The 18,860-nt window shown below is 32.4% G+C and overlaps 1 protein-coding gene across 2 annotated transcripts; it reads left to right on the top strand.

The window, feature by feature from the left end:
* The first annotated feature begins 2,733 nt into the window (after nucleotides 1-2,733).
* LOC131638419 (phosphatidylinositol 4-kinase beta 1-like) lies at nucleotides 2,734-16,477 on the top strand. Of its 2 annotated transcripts, XM_058908983.1 has the most exons (16): nucleotides 2,735-4,614; nucleotides 5,108-5,296; nucleotides 5,448-5,496; nucleotides 6,563-6,695; nucleotides 6,786-7,272; nucleotides 7,727-7,807; nucleotides 7,898-8,017; nucleotides 10,172-10,241; nucleotides 11,094-11,191; nucleotides 11,275-11,379; nucleotides 14,151-14,204; nucleotides 14,336-14,479; nucleotides 14,565-14,618; nucleotides 14,707-14,781; nucleotides 15,691-15,774; nucleotides 15,857-16,477. In XM_058908983.1, exons 1-16 carry the CDS (start codon nucleotides 3,193-3,195, stop codon nucleotides 15,956-15,958), a joined length of 3,267 nt encoding a protein of 1,088 aa, XP_058764966.1. In that variant the 5' UTR covers nucleotides 2,735-3,192; the 3' UTR covers nucleotides 15,959-16,477. The 2 variants fall into 2 exon arrangements, with proteins under 2 accessions (XP_058764967.1, XP_058764966.1); XM_058908984.1 differs by lacking the exons at nucleotides 10,172-10,241; nucleotides 14,565-14,618; nucleotides 14,707-14,781; nucleotides 15,691-15,774; nucleotides 15,857-16,477 and having other exon boundaries at nucleotides 2,734-4,614; nucleotides 14,336-14,474.
* Nucleotides 16,478-18,860: the final 2,383 nt, after the last annotated feature.

Here is an 18,860-nt window from a genome sequence, read left to right as displayed (position 1 = left end):
GATTCAGTCTCTACAATATATGACTGACACTTAAATTTTTAAAAAATATCATATCCTAAATAAATTCACAAGTTCATAATTTAAATTTAAATTTTAAACATAGGTATCACACATAATAAAATAGTACAAAATTATAAAGTATATATTTGCAAACAAATTTAATCGAAACATAATCTAATTGAATAGATTATAATAAATAACTTTATTGTCTACTAAATTTAATTTCAAAGAAGAAAAAATTATTTCAATGTTGGTATTTCCTTCTTCAATATCAAAATCATCTGCAACAACGTCAACCGCATCTGAAACATCTTTATTTTTATTTTTATTTTCTATTTTTCTTTTATTTTTTATTTTAATTTTTCATTAAAATAATTAAAATGGTGTTGTTTTAAGTTTTTAAAAAAAAAAAAATTAAAAATGCATTTAAACCACCAGTTCTTGAAAACCGCCGGTTTTACCGGTTTACACCGGTTTTGACCGGTTCAATGACATATCCGATCCTGCAATCGAACCAGATCGGTTACCTGACTGGTTCCCGGTTCCGACCAGCCGGTCCGGTCCTGTTTTTAAAACAATGCTTATTTTCGCCGCGAGCAAGCCCTCACCACCAAAACATGTTATAAACTTACTACGGTCTATGAGTCTCTCTGTCCTTCTAGGGGGAACATGCACACTTGTACTTTTTGACCAATACTACTATGATAGAGATATTCTTCATGTCATACAATTAGTTTATATGACATCTAATTCTTTCAAGGGGAACACGTACTATTGAACTCACGAGTTTGCAACTATTAAATGCTTTGACATCAAGTTAATTGGCGTTTTTCAAGTCAAAATTGAATTAAGTGCAACATAAATAAAACTTCAAGAGAAAATCCTAGAATATCAAATTGTGATGGCATATTTAGGGATAGTTTAGGAACAATATTGAGAGTTTTTTTAGCTAAGATTGGAGTTTGCACCTTGATATCAAATATATTATCAAAAAGACTTAGAGAAGTCTTTGATTTAAAACTTACTCAATATCTCACATTTTTAGATAGGAAAATGTATGGATAGATATATTAGCCAATGCAGTTTTTTTGTTGACTATGACATTTGGCGGAGTTTACTTCTTATTTGTTGTTTTGAATTTGTTTGAGAGATAAATCGGACAGGTTAACTAATGTTTTTGCTATTTTTTTGATGGGTTAGATTTTATCTTCCCTCATCCTTTTTATTTTTCTTTTTTATTCAATAAAATATTTTTATTAAAAAAATTGTTTTTTATATTTTAAAATATATATTATAGAGATAAATGAATAATTTGTTTTCTTATCTTATAATGGTGATTTATAACTCACCTCATATTCATAATAATTTACTCTAAAGAAACAAATAATGGTGATTAATTTATCATATTGTGCTGTACCATAAAAGCTATAATTTTGTGTTGTTTCATCAAATACTAGATTGAAACATAATATATTACATTTATTATATTCTGTCTTTTATTCCACAAAACGAGCTTTCATCATACCAATTAATCATCAATGATATTTTACCTTTTTTTCTCATTAATATACTAGTGAGATTGAAGGTTGAAGATTTGACTATAGGACGGAGAAGTTGAAAATGTTGAGTGTGTTTCTATTCTTGATCGAATAATAAATATTATCTCGTTGATGGAAATAGTAATAATCTCGCATATCTTCATGAATGCTAATGCTTGTGCAGATACCTTGGCTAATCGCAGGTGCATGGAGAGGAATTTTCTCCCATTGTTGCTTTCTTGTAGTTGTTTTTCTCTTTGGACTTAGGCCCTCATCATTATCAATAAAATAAATAAACATACGACTAAATGTTATACACTACGATCTTTCTCAAATCTCAAAATTAGTTAGAGAATCTCTTTTAAATAAAATTAAATAATTCTTTCTATAAGATATTTATATTTATTATTTTTTAAAAATTAATTATAAAATATTTTAATAAAATAAAATTACATAATCTTTATAATTTTTTTCAATAATGATTTTATGAAAATCTATTCACTATGAAATTTAATATATTTTTTTTAAATTTTAAAAAAAGTCAAAGAAAAAAAATTAAAATCAAATTTTAATGATTATCAGTTTAAATTATTTATTTAAAATTTTAATTTCAATCTCATTTTAATTTTAGTTCACATATTTTATTTTTCTTACCAAATATTTTTAATTTTATGAAAATTATATTTTACAAAAATGTCAAAATAAGGAATCTTTAATATATTATAGTTTTGATAGTGTTATTTATTTTTAACAATATTACATTTTAAATTTTGTAAATATGAATATTACACACACACACACACATATATATATATATATATATATATATATATATATATATATATATATATATATATATATATATATATATATATATATATATATATATATATATATATATATATATATAGTTTTCTGTAATAATATTTGTTTGGTGATTTATTTGCATTAATTAATGTGAACTTTACTAGATTAAATTATCATGAAAATAGTTTTATGGAATCTAATTTTTTTAATAGAAAAACATCTCATATTGAGTTGGAAAATGGAGGGAAATAAACAGCAAGGTGTCGGAACCAAGACCGAGACGTACCGAAATTTTAAAAAACAGCGTGTCTTTTTAATTTGTAAAGCTAAAAAAGATTAGCAACGTGTCCCCCGGCATGTTCCGGTTAACCCATCTTTAATTTACTCTTAATTAATCTTAACAACGAAACAGCCACGACCACGATCACCGCATCGAAACGCCGCGGCGAAGATCCATTGCGGCGTTCGATCCAATTCACATTTCACCTTTCACGCAATTTCCTCCAATTGCATTGAACCCGCATTGCGATTCCTCCAATTCTTTCCGCTGCAGCTACATTTTCCGAGCCCTAGTTTTTCTCATTCCGAAGCGTGGATTATTTTGATGCATCATTTATACGATTGATACAAGGAAGTTTTCCTTCTCGACTCACTGTCATCAGAATTTGTAGCAGACACACGAATTTGAATACCAACGAGGGTGGCGATTTTGATTTTGTGGAGGAATAGGGTTTTTGGCGAAGGTTTTTAGGGATTTGTAGGGTTTAAGAATGCATGTAGCTCGCGATCTGATTGAAATCGAGGTGATTTTATTGGTCTCGGTTTTGTCGATGATGGTAGATTCAATATGGTGAGGTTCTTAGGATTGACTCGCGGGGTGGGTGATGAACCTCGAGAAATCGTTTCCAGGTCTAATCTGACGAGCGAGTCCAGTGAAAATGGCTGGCTTATCAGATTTTTTGACTCTCCATTCTTCTGTGAGTGGATTGCTGTTAGCTACTTGTACAAGCATGATCATGCTGGTGTGCGTGATTATCTCTGTAATAGAATGTACACACTTCCCTTGCAGGGAGTCGAGGGTTATTTGTTTCAAGTGTGTTACATGATGATACACAAACCCAGTCCCTCTTTGGATAAGTTTGTTATAGATGTCTGCTCCAAGTCGCTTAAGATTGCTTTGAAGGTGCATTGGTTCTTGTTGGCTGAGATTGAGGAATCTGATGAGAATGATGGGATTAGTAGCATTCAGGAGAAGTGTCAAACTGCAGCTACATTTATGGGGGAGTGGCCGCCCTTGATACGGCCTCAAAGTGCACCTTCAAGCCCTATAGACAAGAACCAAGTCTTGAGTAAAATATTGTCCTCGAAACAGCGATTGTTGTCGCTAACTTCTTCATCGCCTACACAGAGATCTTTGTCGTTCTCGCCTTCTTCAGGAAACAATTTGCAAGAGGATAGTAGTTTGGAGTCTCTTGAAGAAAACAAGCTGTTTAGGAAATTTATGCCAGGTCTGAAAGTTAGAGATGCTTTGCTTTTTAGGAAGTCAGTTGAGAAGGATGATGGCGACTCTGAAAAAGATGGTTTTTTCAAGCGGCTTTTAAGAGATAGTAAAGGTGATGATGAGTTAGGCACGAAAATTCGAGATGCTTTTCTTGTTCGCAAGTCATCTGAGAAATGTGATGAAGATTCTGAAAAGAATAATTTCCTTAAAAGGCTCTTAAGGGACAGTAGAGGGGATGATGAAGACTCTGAAAAGAACAGTTTCTTTAAAAGGCTCTTGAGGGACAGTAAAGGTGGAGAGGATGAGGATCTGGCCTCAAGTTCAGAGGGATTTTTTAAGAGATTGTTTCGGGATAGCAAGAATGAATCCGAGGATAACACACACACTCGAACAATGGAAGACGAAGAAAAGGAGGGTTTTCTTCGAAAGCTTTTCCGTGATAAATTTGAAGATAAGAAGGATGGAAATGATGGAGATATTGGTAATTCTGAGGAGAAATGCGCAAAGCCTGTTGAAGAGGATGAAAAAGAAGGGTTTTTCCGGAAATTATTTAAGGATAAATTTGAGGACAAGAAAGATATCAATGATAGAACTGAAGATGGTCGTGTGCACCCTGAAGATGGTAAAGGTGATTCAGCCAATGAAAATAATAATGGTGGCTTATTTGAAAATAGTCCAGCCGCAGAATTTTTTTTCCGCAAATTGTTTAGAGATCGTGACCGTTCAATTGAAGATTCAGAGCAATTGGGGTTAAAAAAGGATAAAGAGGTACGTCGAATCTTTTTACAACAATTTATATTTGTTTGTTTATAACATTGTTGGATTGTAATAAAAAATTGTGAACAAAACAAATGTTTAGGCACACCTGGTCACTGAATAGTTTTCTTTCCAACCATACAAATGGCTTAATGACACTGGCACCACGATACATAGTTCAATATACTGTATCCCTCAAGATTTTGATATTGATTACATTTTTCAACCATGATTGTGCACTCATTATTAGCAACAGTCATATTGCAGACATTGGTGCATGACATTTTACACGCTTGTTAGTGGCCTGGTAATAATTTTATTGGTTATTTAATGTCTCTAGTTGTTGTTTGTGGGTTAGGGGTCAGAAGAGTAACATAGATATTAATTCATTGGGAAGTCTGTTTTAATTTTCTTCTTCATTTTGTTTATTTAATATTAGAAATATGACAATTTCCATCTATCACATTGTATGCCTCAATTGAATTTTATCACATTACTTTGGCAGAACTGTCCTGGATCACCAAAGCAGCAAAATGAGAAATCAGGAACAAAGCCCCCTCTTCCAGTTAATTTATCACAGTTTCGGAAAGGAGCTTACCATGGGTCATTAGATTTTGTGTTGTCATTGTGTGAGATATCATTTGGGTTAGTTGATGTATTTCCAATTGAAGACCGCATACGTGCTCTGCATGAGGTTATTCTTTTACATTTTTTTGTAATGTTTTGTTTATCTTATTGTCAGAGAGATAAGATGTATGCACATATCTATTCATATAGATGTTTGAATTTATTACATTCTGATGTTTCTGACACATACATATTCATTGTTATTTTCGTGTTTCAAGTCACTTGCAGAAATCAATTTGCATTTAACAGAGGCTCATAATACTGGAGGTACTTTTTAACCATTAGTGACATTATTTTAGTGATGTTCAATAGGGCTCAATGGATTCCACTAGTTGTCGTCTATTTCACTCAACGCAGATTAAATATTACAACCTTTGTTCTTTATTATAAGCTCCATTTACAATTTTCACATATATACATATATTAAGAATAGTAGGTACTAGGTATAGTATTTAATGTTTCCCTTTTGCATATATATGCTCTTAAATGACCCTTCTGTATCTGAATGAATTCAACTCTGACTTCTCATCTCTCATGATACTCAGTACTATTAATTACGGGTATGTTCAGAAAAAATAGTAAATCTATGTAAGGACACTTTTTTTCTTTCTTTCAAAAAGGTCTTATATATAAGACCAAAGTATTTCCAGAGTTATTGAACTATTTTAGTAGTGGTTACCTCTCACGGTGAAGAGTCCAAAACTTTACCTTATTCTTCTTTTAAATCACCATGATAAATGGTTTAGTTGTTGGGAATATATATGGACTCCAAGAGTAACTCCACAGAAGACTCACTAACAAATCTGGTATCAATCAATGTTTTTTTTCTCTTCGAATTAATGTTTAGAAACTACCTCCTCTGGTCCTATTTACGAGAAATGAAAAAACAAAATCAGAAAGATCTAGGAAGCACATTCAAAAGAGTTAATGCTTTTTTCTCCAAAGAATGCCCTCAACACTCACCAAATGAAACTTACTTGCACAGGAATGATGGATTTATTGGTAAAATAGAACTTACAATACAGTAGAGGTATAAAAGGATTTTAAATATAATTAATACACTTAAAAAATGTACTATGTTTCATATATTTAAGACCAAAAAAAACCTATCTGTCTCTTATAATAGGACCGGAGGGAGTACATATAAAGGTCTCATTTCTGGGGGAACTGGAGAGAAGTTTTTCTCAAATGTAATAGAATTGTTGTATGTTGTATTTCTTTGTTATAAAAATATATCATTTTTAGTGTCAGTTATTTTACTACATTCTCTTTGCTTGCAGTTTTCGTATACCCTCTTACATGTATATGAATATTGCTTTTCCTATTTTTCTAGGTGTTTGTTTTCCATTGGGAAAGGGCATGTACCGAGCACTTTATATTTCTGAAGAGGAAGCTGTTCTCTTGAACTCTAGGGAGAAGGCGCCTTACCTGATCTGTGTTGAGGTCTTGAGATGTGAAATGCCCAGGTATTGGATAGTAATCCTCATGTATTGTGAAAAATAGGCGGAAAATCATTTTCCTGATATGTTACCCTTCCTCCGAAACATTTGCTATAGCATTTCCAGGGAGGCATCTAGATCTCAGAAACATTCTAAAGGTGGAATCCCCTTGGCAAATGGAGACGCTCTCTTGAAAAAGCCACCCACTTGGGCTTATCCGTTATGGACAGCACAAGAGGTATACCGTAATAGCAATGATAGAATGTCCAGGTCAACAGCTCAGGCTATTGATCAGGCAATGACCCATGTATCTGAGGCAAAAATCAGATTTGTTAGTGTAAATCTTTCTGTAGAAAGACAATCACATGGTCAGCTTGAGAAGACTAATGTGGATCCACATGGTGTCGGTTGGTGTTCTGCTGCAGTTTATAGAGATGGTATACAAGAAATGGAAAGACCAGAACATGACAATAATATGGAGTGGGTAAGGGTAGTGTTGAAAGCTGATCCTGGGGTTAGAATGGAAGATATTGAGAATCCAACTCCACGACGAAGAAAGGAGCATCGCCGTGTTCCAAGCACAGTAGCACTAGAGGAAGTAAAGGTGAGTCTTTCGGTGATATTCATCATGAATAATGAGAATGCTATCTTTCATTATTTCATCTCTATTGTTAATGGTGATTGATCTTTTTTATTTTTATTTTTTAAATCAAGTTATCATTTGATGTTAGGCTTATTAAGAAAAGGTCAGCCAAGTCTGCCTAACAGACTTATTCACTAAATATTTGGAATGTACTCAAACAATAGTTCCTTTATTCTTATTTAATGTAGTTGAATCTGTTTAACTGCGACTAGCTCTTAAACCAGTCACCCTGTTCAGTGACAGATATTGCCTTTCAAACAGTAACATGATGGCATGCAATATAAACATAGGATAAATAAGTATGAGTTAAGTTTATATCTTATAATTATGTTTTCACTTATGTTTATGTTCGGCATTTCCCTAGCTCATGTTACTATTTAGTGTTTAATAACATTTCAAATTTCAAATATGGTAGGCCGCGGCAGCAAAAGGGGAAGCACCTCTTGGTCTCCCATTGAAAGGGGCTGGTCAAGATTCATCAGATGCACAACCAAGAGTAAGACATAGCTGTAGGTTAAGTTTTGTCCAACAACCTTAGAAATGTGGAGTTGCTATATATAATGCATGACACGATTCCTCCAAGCAGGCAAACGGAATTACTCCTAAAGCCAGCGATGCCTTGTCTGGTGAACTTTGGGATGTAAAGAAAGAGAGGATAAAGAAGGCTTCTATTCATGGAAACTTACCTGGTTGGGACTTGAGATCTGTAAGTATATTTATCAATCAAAAGAATATGAATTCACCACGAGCATCTCTTAATCAATCATTTTTCACAACCTAAATAAAACTGGTTTGTTGATTTACTGATTTTTTATATGCTATTTATCCAAGTCACAAAATAATGTTTTGGAATTGTAATTATGCATGGTTGTAACTCCTAGTTACAATTAGGAATCTTGTACTTCTATTCATCATATTTTTTATAATTTACAAGCGAGCCCATGTGGTATGCACGATAGAATAATGCTTGATAAAATTTTAGAAGCTATGCTATCTAAACACAACTTTAGCCCAACTTTAATCAGATGAAAATTTATAACTTATATTATTTTTATCAATAGAAATGGAAAGACAGGTACATTAGTGCCTGTCTGGGCGCTAGTTTATATGAATTTACTATGTTAATCGAACTTGTCGAAAATAGAAAAATATAGCTTCCTTAGTCCTAAGAAAAAAGTAGACACTATCTTACCTAAAAATATTAAAAAGACGATCTTGCTTGCATACGAAAGTTAGGTATATTCTAATAAGAACATGGATAAATTTTAAGAAATTTTGTAGGAATCTCCAAGCAAAAAGGCATTTGAAAAGTTGATGTATATGGTCTAAATTTTGGACCACGGACATCAACTTTTCAACAATACTCCTTTTTTTTTTCTTCTTTCTTTCTTAAATTTCATTCCGGAGGAATATGCATATGTAGTATTTCTTTTTAAATTAATCATGAGTATATTATACAGTCTAGGCATTACTATTACTATATAATCAAACAATAAAATTAATTTTATAGTTTTTACATGTATGTCAATTTTTACATTAAAAATAATTAAAAGTTGGCACTATTTAATTTATTTATATATTTTATAACATAAAAAAGTAACATACTTAACATTATTCCAACACTTTTATTTTTAAAAAAAATTAACATTTTAATATCAGCTACGGTGCCATCATAATTTTCCTGAAGCATACTCAGTATTCACTCCCACCAGTACCAAATTATCGACTTGTATTTATTTCCTTTGCTTTATTCAGAATAGAGTCTTAAAATACTCCCTCTGATTCTATTTATAAGAAAAAGTGTGCTTTTTATATTCATTGGATAACCAATGTATTTAGTCTATATATTGTCCAGATACATTGGTTATTCAATGAATCTAAAAACAAACTTTTTCTATTCGATGAATCTAATAAGTTTAGATATCTGGTCTATATATACATTGCTTATTCAATAAATCTAATAAGTTTAGATATCAATTTTATTATACTGTATAAAAAGTTTGAATTGATTTTCTCTTCAAATTAATTATTACTTAAAACAAATTAATATTTTTAAAATTGTATCTTATATGAGCTTATAAATTAGTAGAACCTAATTGAGTCTTAACTAACCTCACATACAAGATTTGATCAAATTATCCATCATTTTTATGTATAAGAGGGATTAAATGGATCAGTAAGTTTATACAAATAAACTATGTGCATCAAACAACCGTTTAATTCATAACGTAACATGTAGGTTCCCGTCATGCTTAACATGGTGTGCTAAACAAGTCTTAAGTTGCGGTGTATTAAATCTTTATTTTTTAGTTGAGAAATATTGTAGTCACTGGTCTAAGTATTTTCGAAATGGTTTGCATAATTAAGACATGACAATATCAACAAAGCAACAATCTAAAAGAATGTTCTCCACTAGTGCAGCTATGAGGAAGGTGGACACAACTTATTAGAAAAGCTTGCCTTTTGATTAATACATCATGTTTTAGCTGGAAGCTGTTGTTTAGGAAATGGGCTAGCCGAGGAAATATTTTCTATATATTTTCATTGCTGGAATATTTCCTTCATTTTTGTTTTAAGTGAGAATAGGATTGCAACTCACATTTGTGTTGCATATATCATGACGACATTCACATGATAGAGTCAGGAATGAGAATATACATTAGCAACCACAATCTTGATTTTGTTGACTTGTTGAAAGTAGCATTATCTTGTCATTTTTTATTTTCAGTAAGGTTCTTTAGAGTGTAAGTTATAACCAATTTTTGTTGTAGATGAGTTATTTGATTATCTGTTTGAGAATATGTGCTTTGAGATCACAAATCCCATGAGTATGATAGCAGAGTTCCCCCTTTTCACATAGGTTATTGTTAAGAGTGGGGACGATTGTAGACAGGAGCATCTGGCAGTTCAACTTATTTCACATTTCTATGGTAGGCGGTCTTTGTCCAATTTTTCCTTTGCTCTCATTCAAAATTTGACAATTATTGTTCCTGTGATGTTCATTAGGATATAGAATGGAAAAAGTAGTAACTAGTAAGAGTCGTTAGAGCAGTTAGTTAGATAAATATTGTATAAATAGGAGGATACAAGGATAGAGGGAAGACATTCAGATTCGCAAACATTTGGTGAATAGAGCAGTGGCTCTATTGTAGAAGGGAAAACCCTTGGAGGAGGGATCTCTTTTCAATTTAATTTCTTGGTTCATAAACAGTAGTTTTTATATCCTTGTCTTAAAAAAAGCTCTTATATTAATTTATAATTATAGGGACGAAGATAATATAATTGTAGTGCAACTTTTTTTAACGTGATTCATTAGCTAGTTGAATAATAGATGAAGATTATATATTATCACTTTTGGCGTGGTTATGGCTACTGCATCAATACAAGGGGCTCTGCCTCAGTCTACGGTTGACATGTCTCTATCTCCTCGTCACTTTGTATGGTGGACCCTGTTAGCAACCTATGTTTTTTATTTAGAAAATTGATAGAAAAAAAAATGAATAGAAAGAACACAATTTAGTTGAAAGAATGAGAATAAGACATAAGACTCTCCTCCACGGAGTTTTCCCTTCTACAACAAAGTCATTTCTCTATTCACTCATTGTTTAATAATCTGAATACTGTCGCTCTTCCCTCGTGTCCTATTTTGTTCTAGATGCATGAGTAGATCTTATTTTACTGTATTACGTCAGGAGATTAATCCAGGATGCAGTAGACTTCTGTCTGTTTTATGTTTCTTGAGATGTTGCTTAAATGGTGACTATCTTAGGTTTTTGTTCCAGATATTTTCCAAGAAGCTGGACTTCCTCTTTGGCTGCGCCCGTATGAAGTATTGTGCACTTCTTCTTACACTGCTCTTATTGAAACAATTCCAGATACGGTAATTCTCTTACGCATTTCAAGTTATTGAAACTTCTACATTTATTTTACTAATTTTTAGATATTCTATGATATGATTTGTAGGCTTCTCTACATTCTATCAAGAGTAGATATCCCAGCATTTCAAGTTTACGGGAATTCTTTATTGCGAAGTATCAAGAAGATTCTCCTAGTTTTAAACTTGCTCAGGTAATATAAGTTAGAGATGCAAAGATACAATGCATAGTTGTGGACTTATCTTGTTCATCTTATAATTTTGTGATGAATACATAATTAGGCATTTTTTATACTAGCATATATTGTGTTTATTGAGAGAGGGAGAGGGGCTGGAGATACGTATTTGAATCTAAAATTGTATTCTGAAGCTTAGATGATTACTGAGGTATTTTATATGCTTACCCAAGTTTACAACCATAGCATAATGTAACTAGTTCCTAACAGAGAGATAGGTTTGTTACGTTTAGAATGTAACTGAGATTCTTCTAGAATCTTGGAACTTACTTAGAATCTTCATTCAAAATTCATAGATATATTCATTTTCATATATAGACAGGTAAAGCATTCACAAAAAGAGAAGTTCTAAATAGAAATTTGTTTCTTTCAGTTGTTTATTTTCTTTTTATTTGAGGAATATTTCTTATCATCCTTCCTTTGGTATCCCTTTTTTGTCATGAACTTACAATCCTCCTCATGATCTGTAACCCTCAAACAGGTTAAATATCATAATCTTATTCAACATGGTAAACTTGACAGCTAAAATATTGCAAAGAACTTCATATAAAATCGTAGTTTGACTAACTTATTTGCATCTATGTTCCGAAAAAGTTCATTACTGAAAATCCAGCTAAAATTTGTCTGAAAATTTAACGTTCCCATGCTAAAATTTATCAATATTTTCAATACCAACCCAATTTACACTGTAATATGGTGTACAAAACCTCAAATCTATCTCAATCAGAGTAAACCATCTGATGATCCTATAGCCACAGACAAGTGCAAGGGATACCAAAAACATGGCCGGAATGAGTGGCAAGTCCTAACCAACTCAATTAGTAACCTGCAAGTATATAAAACAGCACTATATGGTAGGAGTAAAGTAATTGATAGAGCACTAGATATTAGTCATGGTCCCATGGATTCAATGCAATCATTTGATGGAATAAGACAAGGACCAGCTATGGGGCTCAAATAATTGGAAGCCCTGGATTTTCACAATATGGGTAAGGGAAAAGAAATGCTTACGGGAAAGAATTAGTTACAAGTGTTGAGATGGCCTGTTTGTTTGCCCATACAGCATAAGTAGTGGGAGGAAGACTGAAGGATAGGAAGTTAGTTGTTCAGTTTGTATTTGACAGAGATAGTTCTGAGGAGGCAAGGCTCTAGAGTTATAGGAGGGTTCATGTTCTGTAATAGTTCTAGCTTTCCAGTCTATGACTAAAATAGAGTTTTTAATTTCTCTTGAATTGGGTTCCTATCAGTTAAACTCCTTAAAGAGCTAAATACTAGTTAAGGAGACAACTCCACAAAGTAAGTCACGTATTATACACATGTTAAAGGACAATTACATAAATTTCTGTTGCTTGAGTCTCTAGTCAGTAGACAGATTCAAGGCTAATGCTTATTTAGTAAAAAATGATAATTTTGAGCCAATATAGAGAGGTTCGAGGTATGGGTAATGAGAACCCTTCGTAAATCATTTCTAGCGCACTGAATCTCTGTGCTTTGAAACAGTTTAATGTATTTGCCAAGTTTCAATGCAATTTGAAGCACATTTTAGATACTTTGGTATGATTTTTGTATGTTTCGAAGCAAATACTCATTTTTCCCTGTCAGAACTAGGGTGAATGAAAAGATGTGAGCTGATGTACCATTACTGTATCCTTATGTGATACTTTTATGTCCTTATGCATACTTTTATGACATAGATATGTGCCCTAGTTGGGTGTATGTGTGACGTGCACGTGAGAATGGCTATTTGAGCTCTCAGTTTAAAATATTGAACCTGATGGGAAAACTAAATCAGGTTGGATTGTTTGTAATAAATATACTTAGAATAGATATGTGCCCTAGTTGGATGTATGTGTATCGTGCACGTGAGGAATGACTATTTGAGCTCTTAGTTTAAAATATTGAACCTGATGGGAAAACTAAATCAGGTTGAATTGTTTGTAATAAATGTACTTAGAATAGATATATGCCCTAGTTGGGTGTATGTGTGACGTGCACGTGAGGAATGACTATTTGAGCTCTTAGTTTAAAATATTGAACCTGATGGGAAAACTAAATCAGGTTGAATTGTTTGTAATAAATGTACTTAGAATAGATATATGCCCTAGTTGGGTGTATGTGTGACGTGCACGTGACGAATGACTATTTGAGCTCTTAGTTTAAAATATTGAACCTGATGGGAAAACTAAATCAGGTTGAATTGTTTGTAATAAATGTACTTAGAATAGATATATGCCCTAGTTGGGTGTATGTGTGACGTGCACGTGACGAATGACTATTTGAGCTCTTAGTTTAAAATATTGAACCTGATGGGAAAACTAAATCAGGTTGAATTGTTTGTAATAAATGTACTTAGAATAGTAGAGATTTTTAGGCCTACTCTTGTGAACTCACATTATTAAGCAATGGTATTCTCTTATGTTCCTCTTCTTGATACTTCTGTCTGAGATGCTCTAGATTTCATTTGTTCTTTTCAAGTACTTTCACAAGCAAAATGTAATCAAGTGTGATTTGCTATTTCTCCCTCCCCTTTATTACCGGGGCATGGTTTTCAGATATGGTTGCTTGCAGGTTTTAAGTTTTTAAGGGCTATCCCCTTCTTTTGAATAATTCTTCTTGAATTGTTTTAAGAATTCTTATATATGGTGAAAAGCACCTTGATTATATGTTGAAAGTGGGGAAAAATCATCTGTTATAATCTGACGACGATTTGTTTACATTTGTTGTTTCAGAGGAACTTTGTTGAAAGCATGGCTGGTTATTCCTTGGTTTGCTACCTTCTGCAGGTGTGAAAAATCTCCCATACATGTTCATACTATAGCTCTGATGCATAGCCTGCTTGAATCGCAATTTCAATCATAGTATTTTTCTGTTAATTGTTCAACCACTTCTCGTTTTATTTTTTCTTTTCATCCAGGTGAAGGATAGGCATAATGGGAACCTCTTATTGGATGAAGAAGGCCATATCATACATATCGATTTTGGATTCATGCTTTCCAATTCACCCGGTGGTGTTAATTTTGAAAGTGCTCCTTTCAAATTAACTCGGGAGCTTCTTGAGGTAAAACTGGGACAACTTGTTTATAATGCAGCAGATTTTTTAGTGTACTTTTTCTTTTCAATAACCGGTAATGTGCTTGTGGCAGGTTATGGACTCTGATGCTGAGGGACTTCCAAGTGAGTTCTTTGATTATTTCAAGGTAATTTAGAGAGAGGGAGAGGAAGTTTGCCAATGACCTTTGATTTTTTAAGTCTAAATTGTCTGATGTTATGTACCTTGTAATCCAGGTTTTATGCATTCAAGGCTTCCTTACTTGCCGTAAGCATGCTGAGCGTATTATTCTTCTCGTTGAGATGTTGCAGGTAATATAAATGTTAGCTCCCTGTTGTGGTCTCCGTGTTATCTAATGTATATACTGCCTATGTTCATTGTCTGATTGCAATTAGTTCCTATATCTCCTAGCAGAACAACAGGCTGTGTTATGCTTTTTTATATATTGTTTGTCCAAACCTGTCAGGTTGAACCCGACCCTCCCTCTTCCAACTTTCTTTTTTAACTATTATCCGCCATTGGCCCATTGCAAGCTGTTTAATGTTCATATTTAATATGAGCGTTTTATGCCTTTACGAATGGCCTTGCTGGCTGTCCACTGACTGATAAATTTCATTACATTTACATTCCTTCTTAATAGAGTTAAAACGGAACATAATGTACTATAGTATATCCTTAACAATTGGATGCTTACGTCATATGCTCTTTGCCAAAGAAGTTATATACATGATTTCTGTAGTGAGTTGTGGTCTATCAATGGGAAATGATTACAGAATAGGTTTAAATTTACCCAATAACATTTTTAGGCAAATAGAAGCCAAAATAAGGTTCACTTGTTGATTGTTAATATCTAACCTTTTATTATTGATTTTATGTCGTGGTTATATGATATGTTCATTTTATGCTAACTAATTAAAACTTTCAACAAATCTAATTTCCTATTTTATATATTAGTTTATTATTAAATATTTCATATAACATTAAGAATGTATATATAATCATCAAATCAGTTGGTTTTAATAATTAATCTGGTTTTAAAAACATTGGGTGTGGTTGAAGTGTGTACGATTGTAGATCCAAGTCTTTTAAATGATGTAATATATATAACTGTCTAAGCAGTTATAACAACCCAATACAACTAATAACAGTTGTATACACTACTACATGCATCAAAATACTGACATACATACTCTGAATTATTGTTTCCTTTTATGTTTCAGGATTCTGGTTTCCCCTGCTTTAAAGGTGGTCTAAGGACAATTCAGAACCTAAGAAAGCGATTCCATCTCAGTTTAACCGAAGAGGTTTCATTTCATTTTAAATCTCAGTTCTCTTTCTTAGCTGTAATCTTTTTGCATGTGATTATTTCTTTTTATCTCCTTGCAGCAATGTGTATCTTTGGTGCTTTCACTTATTAGTAGCAGTCTTGATGCATGGCGAACGCGGCAATATGATTACTACCAGAAGGTTTTGAATGGAATATTGTAAGATAGCTTGTCAGCCATGGTTATTTGCTTGTTCCTTTTTGGCTTTTTGGTTAAGCTTGTAGGGTGAATGCATATCAATCAGAATTGCATTTCTAAAGTCATTGGAGGGTGGTTGGTTGACTGCGGTATGACTCTTGGGAGTTTTTTCAGATGTAACAATGAATTAATAGGTGGCTGGATGCATCCTGTTTTTTTATGATGGCAATGGGAGTGACTTTTGTGCAAATGAAGCTTTGGTATTTAGAGAAGTTGCATTGGTCTACTTAATGCCACTTTGAGGTAAATCAAATTGTACAGTGATTTTAGCACAGTACAGATAAGATTTTATTGATTGTTGATATGAGTACCTATGCTGTTTGATTCATGAAAGCTTTTAGGGGGTTGTTTGAATTGTGGAGTAAATACTAAATACTGACCTAGAATGTTGGATATCTATTATCAAGGACAAACATCTACTTTGGCAAATAGTTCTATTATTTCTTGGAGGTCTCAGCAAATTTATGACGTCTCTCTTCCCAAAGTTGATTCTTCCCTAACTTACAATTTAAAATTGTCAACTTTTGATAACGATGTTTGATTGTAATTGTCCCTCTTTATTTTTCAAGGTGAAATTTGTTCTTATTTATATTAATCATAATTTTTTTTGGTTAGATCGGCTGTGGAATTCAGTCTTTACTTCTCCGTGAAACTGACTTTTCAGCATACAAGTAAATTTTAAGTTAAAACGGACAAATATCGGAGTTATTTGACAAACATGCCATGCTTTGAAAAAATGGAGTTTAAAAGAGAATTAGGATAAAATAGAGGGATTTCTTTAGAGTGTGTTTGGACAAGGTAATTAAATTTTTTGAAGGAATTTAAAATAATTAGTTTAAATGATTCAATTGAAATTTATTATTTTTAAATTCTTTTGTTTTTTTTATGAAAAGAGTGTTATGATTATTCATTGTTAAACTTTTGGAGTCATCTTTATAAATTTTAGAAAGTATGGATCAAATTTAAAAAAACTGAAAATAAGGACGAATTTGCAATTTAAAGGGACTAATTTACGAAATGTGAAAATTATTAAAGACTAATTTATAATTTTTGAAAAACTTTAAGGGTTAATTTGGAAATTATGGAGACTATCTTGTAAAATTGAAATTTTATTTTTTAATTTGACATTCACATTAGTGGGAAGAATTTCAAATCCTTTGACTTTAGATGTCATTTTAAAATCATAGATTTAAATTTGAAAAAAGTATTTCATAGATTTTAACCGTCTTTTATATTTTATTATTCAAATAATAATTTTATATTTTTTTATTCAAAAAATAAATTTTATCTAGGTTCTTTTCCTATCTTTATGATGTAGCCTACACCTCTGAAAATCTGAAATTGATCTCAATTTTTTCCGGAGATACATCTCCGGACACATCTTATATCACCTCATCCTTTATAAATCAAATAACTATTTTATTTATGGCAAAAAAATTAATTTAGAGATGCATATCCAAAAATTTTCTTAAGTGTATTTTTAGCTATTTTAACGCTGCCACCCCCATTTTTTTCAAAAATTAACTCAGAGATGCATCTCCGGAAAACATTCGCGAGTCCATTTTTAGCTATTTTATAACAGTCATCCCATTTTTGTCAAATATTAATTCAGAGATGCATTTGCAAAAAATCATTCATGAGTGCATTTTTAACTATTTAAACATTTGCGTTTCGTACATTATAGGGTATTTTCAGAGATGCATCTTTGAATATACCTCATTAAATTTTCACTCACCCATTTACGCTTATTTTGTGTGAAAATGAGAGTATTTTTAACTTTTTGCTAAGGGTTTGTTTTAGATCTATTTAAGAAGACAATTTCATGTATATTACTTCTGCATCCCTCTTTATATATAAAATATAATAGTATTTCAAATTTATTTAAGAAGACAATTTCATGTATATTGTGTTTTAGATTTAAGATAAATTTGTAAGTCGCAATTCATATGTATGCATCAAATTTTAAATTTATTTGGACCATAAACTTATTTATGATATAATGTACGAACGATTAAACACAAAATTATGTTTTCTATATATGTGTATGTAGGATTCAATAAAAATCTTGTAAAAAACCTAACCAATCGTACCAACCCAAATCACATTGGTTTGGTTCGGTTTTATTTCTAAAAGTCAAACGAAACAAACCAAACGTATCTTTTTTATCTTGAGGTTCAGATGAATTTTAGCGTCAAAACCGCACCGTGAACACCCCAGTACTCCAGTCACGTGCACCCCATACTCTCCAACGTATAGGAGGTAGAGCTGAACGGGGCAGAGATCTTGTCGATGAGCCCAATGTTGTGGTTGTTGGCGATGTCGAGACATCAACTCAAGAGATGGAGGTTTAGGATGACAAGCAGGTGGTTGCAGAGACAAAGGTGATCGCTCATAGTGAGACAAAGACTCCAATTGATACGGTGGAGGTGACTGCTCCATCTGATATGGAGGTGATGATAACCAACGTTTTAATCATATTAATTGACTTAATTTTAGTATGTTTTAAAGTCATTTTACATTTTTTTTTACTGTGATAACCTGACTTTTTACTTTGCATTGTAGACACTAAATGATCAACACAGAATATAGAAAGAAATTGAGAAAAAACAAGAAAGATACAAAAATACATGTTGTGACGGGGACCATGACGAGCGTCATGCTCTAGGAGGATCCGACCATCATGACTTCTAAGGGAAATGAGGAAGTGAGCATTAGAAGACCATGACAAGCAGGCCGTCATCCACGCTGACTATAACACCTTAAACCCCACACATAATTTATCATAGAATTTAATTAAACAGAATACAAACCACTTAAGGTGTCACACACAATCAAACATAGTCTACTCCGTAACACGGGTTACAACA

The sequence above is a fragment of the Vicia villosa genome, unplaced genomic scaffold (assembly GCF_029867415.1).
Source record: "Vicia villosa cultivar HV-30 ecotype Madison, WI unplaced genomic scaffold, Vvil1.0 ctg.002312F_1_1, whole genome shotgun sequence".
Taxonomy (NCBI): Eukaryota; Viridiplantae; Streptophyta; class Magnoliopsida; order Fabales; family Fabaceae; genus Vicia; species Vicia villosa.
Note: the sequence above shows the minus strand (reverse complement) of the source record. Positions and strands in the feature narration are given on the sequence as shown.